The 12804-nt window shown below is 34.3% G+C and overlaps 2 protein-coding genes across 2 annotated transcripts; one reads left to right on the forward strand and one right to left on the reverse strand.

Moving 5' to 3' along the window:
* The first annotated feature begins 1576 nt into the window (after positions 1-1576).
* LOC142640863 (N-(5'-phosphoribosyl)anthranilate isomerase 1, chloroplastic-like) lies at positions 1577-4706 on the forward strand. The gene is made up of 5 exons (XM_075815167.1): positions 1577-1713; positions 2369-2431; positions 3045-3409; positions 3490-3653; positions 4277-4706. The coding sequence occupies exons 1-5, from the start codon at positions 1704-1706 to the stop codon at positions 4506-4508; spliced, it is 834 nt and encodes a 277-aa protein (XP_075671282.1). The 5' UTR covers positions 1577-1703; the 3' UTR covers positions 4509-4706.
* A 1624-nt stretch (positions 4707-6330) lies between these two features.
* Positions 6331-9393, reverse strand: LOC142640864 (omega-3 fatty acid desaturase, chloroplastic-like). The gene is made up of 8 exons (XM_075815168.1): positions 8718-9393; positions 8447-8536; positions 8207-8273; positions 7703-7795; positions 7407-7592; positions 7219-7299; positions 6939-7076; positions 6331-6832 (listed from the first exon to the last, which is right to left on the reverse strand). The coding sequence occupies exons 1-8, from the start codon at positions 9221-9223 to the stop codon at positions 6656-6658; spliced, it is 1338 nt and encodes a 445-aa protein (XP_075671283.1). The 5' UTR covers positions 9224-9393; the 3' UTR covers positions 6331-6655.
* Between the last annotated feature and the right edge of the window lie 3411 nt (positions 9394-12804).

Below are 12804 nucleotides of genomic sequence, written 5' to 3' on the forward strand. Positions count from 1 at the left end.
TAAAACGTGAGGGACAAAATGTAACTGTCAGTATTGAATACGCGCGTTGTTCAAAATAAAACCGCCAAATGGCATCTTCTGGGACGCGAAACGATTTCCACACGTGCCATTACTCACAAAATGATTGGAGTAGGTTCTCGTCGGATCAAAACCCTATTTTTCTCCTCGGACGTTGAAAATTAGAGTTTTGAGGGGCTATTGTGGGGGGCAAAAAGATCCTGATGGGAACGTGGGCCTTGTGGGCCGTGTTAAGGAAGGCCGACCTGATCCTGGGTTTAGAAATTGTTAGTACTATGGGTCGGCCCATACGCCGAGGATCCGAGGATCCAGCCGAGAGTGACCTTATCCTCGGATGAATGTTGAAGAACTCGGGATTTCCTAGTAAAGATTAGGGGATGACATGGTTAAGGCCAATGGTTAAAAGGGGTGAACCCTAGAACGTCCCAGAAGCACCGGTGTTGAAGAAATGTCAAAGATAAAGGCTGCTACCTCCACATTAAAGACCCTGCACCTACCACCCTGGCCGCATTTATGGGGAAGTGACACCTGAACAGTGGAAGAGAAACTTCTGGTTACTATTCAAAGGCATTGAGAAAAGAAATGTCTAGGCTAAGGGGAAGGTGAGGCAACACGTGTACAAAGCATTCAAAAGAATAGTATATAAAGAGCAATTTAAGGCAGAAAGAGGAGGGATTTTTGTAACCTAAAAAGAAAGAAAAGACTAAGAAAGGGATATAATATAAGAACAGCTCTCGGCTTATGTCCGAGGAGGCCAATTTGCAATATTCCTTATTGTTTCCAAGTGTTCGAAATCCTTAGTTTGTCATTTAATCCCCACATACTTCTAACCTGGGTTTCAAGCCCACACTCTACAAATTCATATTGTTTAAGGCTCATTGGGCCTGGGCCCGCAACTGTTCTTGGGGCCAGGTGCAATTGTGCACTTACAGGTACCATATAATGATTCATTTCCTAACATATCTATTATTATCAAATAAAAGACATACTTACTCATATTTCCAAAAACTTTGATGAATGCACTATCCCATATATATCACAATCCATTTAGTTAGACGCCTCATGCATGCCTAAGTTTCAATTTTAATGAGAATGAAAACTAACCATAATAAATTTTATTTTGGCTTATCTTCGAGACAAATCAAACCTAATCCATTAGATTCTCATCACCAAAAAAAAAAAAAAAAAAAAAACCCAACCTAACCCCTTCCATTTTGAGTTGGTATGAAGTCAAATTAAATGACATATTATAATTTTTTCACGGATACAAATCTTAGTGTTATAATATTAAAAACTAATTTAACAAGTTGTGTGCAAGCCAATTTGACCCTGTTGGGTGTTCTCTTTGGTCAAGATTGAATTTGAGGAAGCACCCTGCTGAGTGTTCTCTTTGGTCAAGACTCAAGATTGAATTTGAGGAAGCACCTAAAAGAGTCAAAGACTGTTTTGGTGCACACCTTTGGGTTTTGGGCCTATAAATATAGCCTATAAGCATTATTACTTTTGGGCTAAAATTCCAGCCCACACCCAAACTGGAAATGCTGCTTTCCTTTTATATTGCTTTACGGCCTCAATAACACACATGTAGATAAAGACTACTTTTTTACTTCTTTTATTGTTTAGCGACCAGCAGATTCGGCATCTCGAGTCTCGACAAGCAAGTTTCAAATTACTCAAAAAACAACATGCTCGCAGGTCTCTCTCTCAGTCTCTGTCTCTCCATGTTTACATGTGTGTTTATTGAATGTGTTTGTTGCAATTGCACTTTAGATGTTCGGTGAAAGTCCTCAAAGAGTTATTCTATCTGTATTAGCGTTTAGTCACTTGAAATCTTCACGTTTTATTGTCGTTCAAGATATTGATGAGTTGGGTATCAATTTCTTGCTATGTATTTATATTTCTCATTGAGGCATTTCTTTTTATTGGCTTTAGTAAGTAGTCTCACCCTTCAAGCTGTTCTATGCGGTGAATATGTATGTTGAAGACATTGTTTGGTTGGCAGAACAAAATCGCTTTTACATAGAATTATATGAATTGTATCTCATGGAAACTGAGTCAGGTTTTTTTGACATATACAACAGCTTTTCCCTTAGGAAGAGTGTACCTTTTTTTTTTTCTTTTTTTTTTTGTTATCCAATAGTTGAGAGAGAGGATATTTGAGCGTGGGCGTCTCCATTGGAAACACTAGGAAGTTTCAATTGAGTTACAATGCTCTTGGTAGAAATATTGTACCTTGGAGAATAGTAAAAGATTAAAACGGTCATTACATGAATTTGTGTGATGTGCCCATTTGGGTGCTATAAAAAATGTGATCGTTTTTTATCTTATGTAGTGTATCTTATGTTTGCAGAGTTAGCTATTGGAAGTCACTTTCAGCCCAAACACGTAAAATTGCAGCAATGGCAAATGAGTGGTAATTTTTATTTTTTTATTGTATGATTTGGTATGCTTTGTGCTTTTTCAGCATAAAGTAGCTTTTCGAATATAAATTTTTCTTACTTATCAAAAAAAAAAATATTAGTATATGATTTCAGCGCATAATAGAGTTGTTTATTAGAATGTACAATGGCAATATACTAGCATCTAACCTCTTCTTTGTACTCTGATTTCATGTGTTTACCTGATTGTATATACAAGATGCGTAGTATTTAGTTGGTTTAGATTTAGATACACTATTGGTCCCTCTGTCCCAGAAGTTTAAAGTGATTATTTTTAGTCTTTTAGATGATGTGGCCAAACTAAAAATTGACATGCCATCACTTTGTTAGACACGTTAGGGACTAAAAGCAATTACTTTAAATTTCTAGGGAATAAAGCGATTACTTTATGTTTGTTAGGGAATAAAAGTGATCACTTTAAATTTATTAGGGATTAAAAGTGATTACTTTAAACTTTTGGGTCTAAAATTGCTCATGAACTAAAGTTTAGGGTCCAATAGTTTTTTTTTTTTCTTTTCTTTTCTTTTTTTTCGTATGAGTGACTTCGTTACTGTTAAACATATGATAATTTCCAAGAGTGTATTTTAGGTGTAAATGGTGACAGACTGCACTTGTCAAGGATGAGGTCATATTCAAAGAAGAAAATTACTTGCAACTTTGCCCAGTCTGAAGAAGTCTCCTTTCATTATGAGGAACGCGAAAAGAATCGACCTTTGGTTAAGATGTGCGGAATAACATCAGCTAAAGATGCTGCAATGGCAGCAGCAGCTGGGGCTGATTTTATTGGCATGATTATGTGGCCTAACTCAAAACGTTCCGTTTCAGTTTCGGTTGCCAAGGAGATTTCAAAAGTTGCAAGGGAACATGGGGCAAAGCCTGTTGGAGTATTTGTAGATGACAATGCAGACACGATATTAAGAGCTTCTGATGCCTCTGACCTTGAGTTTGTACAGGTATATATTTGTCTGACCTACATCACCTTGCATATATTATAGTAAATTAGTTCACATCGTAATGCTTTGAGGTGATGCAGCTTCATGGAAATGGTTCTCGGGCAGCCTTCCCAGTTTTAGAGCAAGAAAGGCAAATTATATATGTTCTTCATGCAAATGAAGATGGAAGCCTTCTAAACCAACTTCCAGATGAACAAAGCTCTCTAATTGATTGGATTCTTGTGGATAGCGCCAAGGGTGGCAGGTAAGAAATATTTTTCTCTTCATTGAGCTCCATTTTTGTATGTCCATGCATTCATATATGCACACTAGTTATTATATTGAGGTATTTACTTACACAACCAAATCATGTCCTGGAATGAGCTATAATTCAATTGGTACTTCCATTGTTATGGGATGGGGGTGAGGTCATCGATATAAGATGCACTGGGTGGGCCTTTTAACTTACCAATAAAAAGAATATGCTAGCTCTTTTATAATGTTTCTGATTGGGTGTGACTGATCGAATAATATGAATGTATGAAACTAGCTGCTTTGATGTTTGAACCAAAGTCAGGACAGGATTTGCAGATATGATAAGGAATCCTCATACCTGAGGGGTTTACTTAAATTGAAACAAAAAATTGTCTGGTGTGGCTGATCAGTAAGTTTAAGTCTCAAATTGATTAGTCATGATTACCTGCTAGCTAAATTTTTTTTTTTTGATAAGTATGATTACCAGCTAGCTAAACAAATCCCAATATTCGTTCTGACCCCACTACTTGCATAACTTGTGTACTTCTCAGCTAGTTAAGATAGTCTATATTCATTCCTGATCATTCTTTTGGAGCAAGATTATCATATAATCGTTTTGACATATGCCTGCAGTGGCAAAGGATTCAACTGGGCCCAGTTTAGGCTACCAATAGTTAGAAGCAAATATGGATGGCTTTTGGCTGGAGGTATCAACCCTGAGAATGTTTATGAAGCTCTTTCTACTCTCCAACCCCAGGGTATTGATGTTAGTAGTGGCATTTGTGCCTCAGATGGCATCCAAAAAGACCAATCGCGGATATCTTCCTTTATGAGTGCTGTGTGTTCTATAGACTACTTAACATAGAACAAATTTTCTTGGAAATTTTCAAAACGCAAAATTGTCAAAAATCAAGGCAAATAAGCACAGTCTTAGATTTTATGACTAATGTTTTGTTGTTGTTGTATTTTGTTAATTAAGTCTCTTTTTGGAACCATTGGAATTTACAGTCACTTTTATAAATAAATAAAAATTAAAAAAATTCAGAGAAGTCTGTCAAGATAACTAGAGAGTTCCTATTAATATTTATCATATTGAAACAAAAATATCTATGAGAATATTTTAAATTGTTGTTACCTAAAAATTTCAAGGCATTAATCAAGGTAAAATGAGATCTAGCTTAATGTGTTTTCATTTTGTGTTACTATTGATTAATAATGATGTAACTTCAAATTTTGAATTGTTGTGATTTTTTCAATTTGACAAGAGTCTATTAGTTTTATGTACGTTTAGTTCATCAATTTTCTCTCATTTAAGGGTAAAACATTTTGGAGCTAGTGTGACCTAGCAAGTTTTGAACAGTTAAAAATGGTAAATCATTTCTACACCCCGGAAAAACCCTGGATATGCTCCAATACTCCAGAGAATTCCCACGCACAATTCACAAGCTACACAGATTTAACTAGATGAATATGACTTACTTATTCCTCTTTTTCCCTCTAGTTATGCATGGTGGAAACAAAGTTATACGAGTATTATTTTTTCCTATACATTTATAGTGCATCTATATATGTGATCATTCAAAGAAATTAAAAAAACACAATCACACAAAGTACAAAGAATTTTTTAGGTGGAAAACCCAAATTTGAGAAAAACCATTTAGATATCATCTAGCCAAAAATATGCACTAAAACAAAGATTACAAAGAGTTAACCAACTCAAATTCTGAGTTCCCTATGTCAAACCAGCTATGCATTCTCTCCTTACATCTTCATGATGACACAAATTTTAACTTTTACCCCGAAACTATTTTTTCCCCCGAAGCTTTGTTTCCAACACGTACAATGTTTTAATCGAAATCTCCTTTAAGGACAAAAAATTCTGAACTCAATCACCTCTTAATCCCAGACGAAACTTATGAATCTATGAATTAGCTTTTGTTACTTTTGAATATTTGCCTCTAAGTCAATTCATCATCCATCTAAACGCTAATTTTCAATTAAAAATTACTGGAACGCTGCTTGGTTGTAACTTATAAGGATTTTGGTTCAACAGCTATACAATTTATTTATTTTTAAAAGTTCAACTTTAAACTCTTTTCTTGTTCTTTTTCTTTTTGGCTGGGGCCTATATCCATAAATGAGATAAAGGTTTGTTTTTTTTTTTTTTTCAGAAAGAAAAAGAAAAGGAAAAAAAAAGAAAGAAAGAAGAAAGCTGGGTTAATTAAGATTGTTGATTTGACTATTTGGAAGGTCCAGCTTAAATTTTTATTTTAGTTTATCAATCTTCTTCACAATTGTTTTTTCATCGAATATGGAATACCTTCATAGGCACCAGTCACGCCAAAGGGTGGGAATTTTGAGATTGGAGAGCCAAAATAATAGTAAATATAAAAATTGAACCAATTTAAAGTGTCATATAAGAAATGAAAAGAGTTTAGGGGCAAACTTCATATCTTTTGAAAGATTTAAGTAAATTAGGGGTAAAAATTTAATATTTAGGAAGTTTGGGGGGAACCATATAATTTTTGAAAACTTTAAGTAAATTTGGAGGTAAAAAACTAATATTTGAGAAATTTGTGAAGGCCACAGTTTCTTCAAACTTCAATGTGGTTCCGCCCCTGGTCACTTTACAAAAGTGATATAATTCGCTATTTCTTTTAAAAGAATAAAAATATAAAACTATACCATTAATGAATAATGGATTTGAGCATACTTTCATTTTTTGATACAATATGTTTGTAACAAAACTTTAAAATCATGAAAAATCATAATTTTTTATGTAGTAAAGGCTATAATAATGAGTTGATACAATAAGTCATTTCTTTCCACATATTTTCTTCTCAACCAAGCAAAAGAAAGTTACATTTGTTTTTATCTTTTCAATATTTTTTTTTTCTCCTATCAAGTATACATTATTGCAAATCTGTATCTTCTCCATCATTTAATTTTTTCTTCTTTCTTACCAAGCATGTACAAGTTCATTTTGATGCATTGTATCTTCATTTTGTCACCTTAATGGGCTCCATAGAGTTCGGGGTCTGTTTCATAATATACAATTTCTCCTGTTTCACTAACATAGTGATCTTGTTTCATACTTCTGATAAGGGTTCCCAATAGATGGAATGGGAGAGGTCCAGACTTCTTTGGCTCCCGATAATACTTCCCAAGCACAGGTTTAGCTGCCTCGGTCTATAAGGTTAAATTTACAACCATTAGAACAAGTCAATAAGTTAATCATATGGGTTACCAAACTAAATTCCTCGTAAGACTAGTTCAATTTGAGAGCAATACTCACAGCTTCTATCAAATGGTAATGTGGGATTTGAGGAAATAGGTGATGTATGACATGGGTCCCAATATCATGGTGGATGTTGTTGATTATTCCATAATCACGATCCAGAGTTGTAAGTCCTCCTCTTAGATAACTCCATTCCTGTTTGATTAACACATAAGAAAACAATAAATTAAGTTTGAGTTCCAAAATTTTGGGGTCGATTATAAATTCTCAACCAACTAAACATGAAGATGGTTGATGTGAAATTAAAAAGGAAAAACTTATAAATTCAATCTCATACCTTTCCACGATACCAAGGAAGTTTCTCTTCATGGCCATGGTGATGCAAGTAAGTCACTGCATCCAACCACATTACAAATATCTGCATTTCAATGCGCATTTAATCAAATACATTCTTTCCTATGACAGAAATGATTCAAGCATTATTCAGTAATATATATATATATCAAGCATGAAAACTGAACCTACCCAGTAGGGAATGCCATAGAGTTTCAGCATTTGGACAGGACCCATTACAAAATTTAAATACACAAGTAGTCCAACCATTGCAGTCCAACAAACAGTTGAGGTGATAACATCTTTTCTTTCATTTGGGACAAACAAATCACTGTTTGGGTGGTAATGAGAGCCCTTCTTTCCAGGACTTCGAGTCCACTATAATAAGATACCAAAGGCATATCAGCGAAAAAGGGAAATTTATTTTGGACAATAAAAAAAAAAAAACCACTACTTATAAATCAATTTACAAAATGTAGAAGGCTCACCAAATAGATAGGATAAGCAAGCATTGGAAATGGCAAGGTAAACCTCAATTTTCGGGTGACATCATCCAAACTCTTGTAGATTTTCTCTGACAACTGATCGTAGAAACAATGCATATGGTGAGTTCGTAATTAAAACTAGGGGTAAGACTTTCCTCTTGTGGATAGGAGCACACGATGGAACACAGGATAGGCATGTGTCCATTTTAAGACACGTGTTAGTATCGTGTCTCCTGCAACGCTCAAAACCACAAGAGAAAAGTAAATCCCAAATTCAAAATTACCAGATACATCAAATTCAGATTTCTCTGAGAACTTATTATTAAAATAAATAATATATAATATATACAGATAGGTTTATAATAAAACTACCATATTTAATAAGAACCATATCCTCCACTAATTGCAATAAGCAATATCTCGTATTTATTTATTTATTTTCCTTTTAAACTTTGATTACTTGAAAAAAAAATGAGATAGAAGGCAGCCATGACCACATGAACTTACTGGATGCCAAGATTCATCATTTTCGACATGTCCGTGGTTTTGATGATGAGTCCGGTGGCTGATTCTCCTGTAGTATCCATGACAAGTGAAATCATTATGATTACTAGACATATTATGATGCCTTCATCTTATGATTGACACATATCATATAGTGCATAAACCTATTGAAACACAGTAGTTTTTCTAATTTATCCCAAAAGCAGAATCAATTCTAGATTCAGCAAGGTTTCAAGAACTAACCATCCATGATAAGGTACAAGGATTGAAGAATGAAGGATATGTCCCACCACGCTATTGAGATTAAAGTTATTAGAGAAGCTCCCATGACCACTGCAAAATTAAAATGTAACACAATTCACACTAAAATATATATATAAATTGGTATTCAAATTACCTTTGAAATTAACACAAGGAAAACTACTATGAATCCTTGATTTCTTGAAAAAGAAATGTAAACCAAGAAAAAAATATTGTAAGTTCAAGAAAAGGTTAAGGTGTTTGATATGATTACCAATCATGGCCAAGAACAAAGAGAGCCCAGAACATGGTCCCCTGTGCAATCCAGTACAAAGGCCAAACAATCCAATTGTTGAAGTAAGCTGCAACAGCTGCCAATCCAAAAACTACCGCAACATCTCTCACAGCATAGCTCATAGATCTCCAAGGGTCTTTAACCCAACAATGCTTTGGAATGGCTGCTCTGATATCAGCCAAATTAAAAGGAGGTGGTGAACCGGGGTCAAATAATTCACCATCATCTTCAACCCCATTAACACTCTCTGTTTCTTCATATTCCTCACCCACGGATGTGACAGTATTCAATGGAACACTCACATTTAGAGCCCAATTGTTCCCTCTAAACAGTCTCAAAGAAGAACTAAGACAATGGCTTTTACTGTTTTGTAATAGCCTTATCTTGGAAGAAAAGGCTGTCTTTGATTCTAGTCTGTCTCTGCAGCGAGTGTAGACTCTAGGGAGAGGCTTAAGGCCACATTCTGTCAAGACCCAGCTCGCCATTGGAGACCCAGATGAAGAAAAGCAAGAATTTCAGCTCTGAGTCTCTTTGGCTAAAGAGAGAGACAGACACAGATTGAGTTAGAGACCTTAGAATGAACAAAATGTGAGATGGGAATTAAGCAGATAGATAACACAAGGACCTCTCTCATCACATCAACAAAACTCAACTTGGGCTTCTTGCTCCTTGTCCCCTTTCTCTTTATATATACATACATGCATTCTTATATACAGAATAATGCTAAAAATAACATTTTTTTTTTTACTGTATTTTTTTTAACTATTAAGTAAATAAGTTATTATTGATTCTAATATATACCCATCACAGATATTATTTTACTGTCTGAAAAATTGTATGAAAACAGTTGTGACTCTAAACCTTTTTTATTATTATAGATAAGAGTGGTTTTAAACTTACTGTTAATATACAAATGCATGTATATTACGTAGGTGTGAATCTATCCTCTGCTGCTCAAATGGTAAGAGCATTTAATTAAAGAAAGCTTGAATATTTGGATATATGCCAACTTGGTTTGAATAGTTATCCCTGCGTTTAAAACGGAAACACGAGGATTGGTTGTTGTAACTTGTAACTACAAAGTGAGTCCACGCCAGTGTGTGAAAGGAAAAAAGAGAGCTGACGTGGTCAATTCTGGTTCGTAGAGTCAATCAGTGGAATTCTGTGATTTGTTTGGGTTGGGGTCATAGTCAGTACCATAATGTGCCGACTTATCTTTTCTAAGTGTTTGAATGGCTTTTCTTTGCATTACTCTTTCAAAATGAGCGAACTTGGTCGGTACAAGTTTCTTATATTTTGTGTCATTTCCCATTGTAATTGTTAGTTTATGAAGCATTCAAACGGCTTCGGAGTCAAAATTTTGTGGTCTTCAGTAGTTTCATCCATTTTGGTCAGCCCAATTTTCTGAAAACTTTCAAATTATTTGACTTTGATCATGTTGATTGTTTTATTTTAATCTGATATGTTGACTCGTGAGAGGGGGATGGGGGGGATTTTCACATTCTCAAATCAAACATGTCAATTGAAGAATTAAGAGCTTGGTCAAGTGCCTGATTTTGACCAAAAATTGGTTTTGGTCTTTTTTTTTTTTAATCGTATGTGTTGACGTCTTCAATTGTAAATGGTGTATAATAAAAATAAGATATATGATAAACTTATGTTGATCCAGTCATAACTTGCTATAGTAACAAGTTTTTTTAAAAAAAGTTTTCCCAAATCATCTATATAATCATCAATATATATATAAAAGGAGAGACCTCATTTGAGAGAACGTGAGGTTTTGCCAAGTGGCTCTCTCCTTGATGATTCTCTTGTAATAAAATATATGGACTTTTTGTTTTCTTTGGTTCATCATTTCAAGACTATTCATCTATCTCTCACCAAGATAAGTACTCTTTATTTACTAAATAAATACCAATTAAAAGATAATGACTCTTCATTTTCTTAGATACATCCTTTCAAGACTATTTTTTCCTCTTTAGGTTTTCACCTCTTGCACTTCTACTCCTTTATATACCCTTGCTCATAGTCTTTTACATTATCTTAATTCAAATGCACATATGAGATTCTCCAAACTAGGAAGGATGTAAACGACTTGTGGTTTTGATGCGGAAGTAAGAGGTCATGTGGATTTTGTGAGGGTTGTGATTGGATATGAGCCTTTGGTTGTTTGAAATTTTTGGAGTCGGAGCTTTTGTGTTGGGTTTACGATGATGTGTGACTATATTTTTGCCAATTGGCTGAAGCTATGAAGAACCTTTTTATGGGCTTTGAGACTTTTGATTTGATAAATATGTCACTGTTTACTATTTTGTCAGCCTTCAACCCTTATTTCACTTCTTTTTTCTTTCTTTTTTTACTTATTCTCTACATTAGTCTTTTTGTTTTTTTTTTTTTTTTTACTTTTATTTTAATACTAATGTATTGTATTGCACACGCATAAATGAAATAATTTTTTTCCTTTATTAGTGTGAACTATTAGAATTGTATTCAAAATTATGAATGAGGTTTATAATTTAATAGATTTGAGAAATTTTCTCAAATCTATTAAATTATAAACCTCATTCATAATTTTGAATACAATTCTATTAAAAATCTAAAAGTCTTCGTACAAAGACTTTTAGATTTTTTTTTTTTTTTTTTACAATTTTCCTTATACTATATGTGGGGACTAAAAGGACCTAAGTAAGTATTTGGGCCTCGGGCTTGGTTGATGGGCGCTAGTTTGTTTTAGACTAAAAGCCTCTTAGAACTGTAACTCGGCCCATGAGTTGAGAGTCCGAGGATTCGTCCGAGGACGAATATCTCCTCGGAAAGACCCACGATGACCCTGGGATTCGCTAAAAAGATCAAGGCAGAGTTCTGGAAAAACCATTGGTTAAGAGGGGGATTTAAGCACCCTCCAGACGCAACGGTGTGAGGGAAATATCTTAGAAAAAGGCTGCTACCTCCACATTAAAGGCCCTGCACCTACTTTCCTGGCCGCATTAATGGGGGAGTGACCCCTGAATAGTAGAAGTCAGCCTTCTTGCTATAATTTAAAGACTTCCAGAGGGTGGTGGATGGGACAGGTGTCTAAAAGGGTGATTTGTGCGACACATGGATAAAGAAGGAAGGAGAAGAAGTATTTAAGGAGGAAAGAGGGCAAAGAAAAGAGGAGAGATATATGAAGAACTGCGGCCTTTGAGAAAAAAAAAAAGGAGACAAAGAATATATATATACAATTTGTCCTCGGCTCACGTCCAAGGAAGTTTACTTTTCCCTGTTTGTCTTCTATTTGTAAACACTGTAATAGTCCAGCCTGTTCACCAAGTTTTGAATATCACTAAACTAGATTGCGAATCCACACTCTACAAATTTCATTGTTTAAGGCTAATTGGGCCGGAGCCCACGTGTGTTTTGGGGTCCAGGCGCAATTGTGCACTTACACTATATATATTGTTGAATTTCCTTATAATATATTTGAATGTTTGGGAGCTTGCTTCACAAATATATTAAATACTAAAAATATTTTGAATATGAACATTGAGGAAAATTGAACGGATACTCTAACAAAGCTAATTAAAGAAAAAAGGCATACTATCAGTTTGAATAGCAAGTATTTTCATTATTCCTTATTTTGTATACTATAACTGCAATTTAGTACCAATTTTTCTATATATTATTTTTAATATTAAATTTATAATATGATATGGTCTTCTAGGAATACCTAATAACTATACAATTTCAATCTCATATACCAATATTAGTAAACAAAAGCCAATCAATAGTTTGGAATTACTTCTAGCATAAGAAAAATTATAAATATTAATTAAGAAAAGGGAGCTAAAGCATTCGACAATAGTTTGGGAAAACATAAATACTATATACAATAGAAAACATAAAAGTTATTTCTAAATAAAATTGCAAAGTGTCCGCGCGTTGCGCGGGAAATTATATAGTATCTAAAATCATAAGCGAATCATTTATTGTTACTGTGCTCATTTTGAGCCACATTAGCATAGTATTTTTGTCTATTTGGTCCACTTCAATCAAATTCAATCCATTCGGTCCAATCTTGTCTATT

The sequence above is a fragment of the Castanea sativa genome, chromosome 6, assembly GCF_040712315.1.
Source record: "Castanea sativa cultivar Marrone di Chiusa Pesio chromosome 6, ASM4071231v1".
Lineage (NCBI taxonomy): Eukaryota > Viridiplantae > Streptophyta > Magnoliopsida > Fagales > Fagaceae > Castanea > Castanea sativa.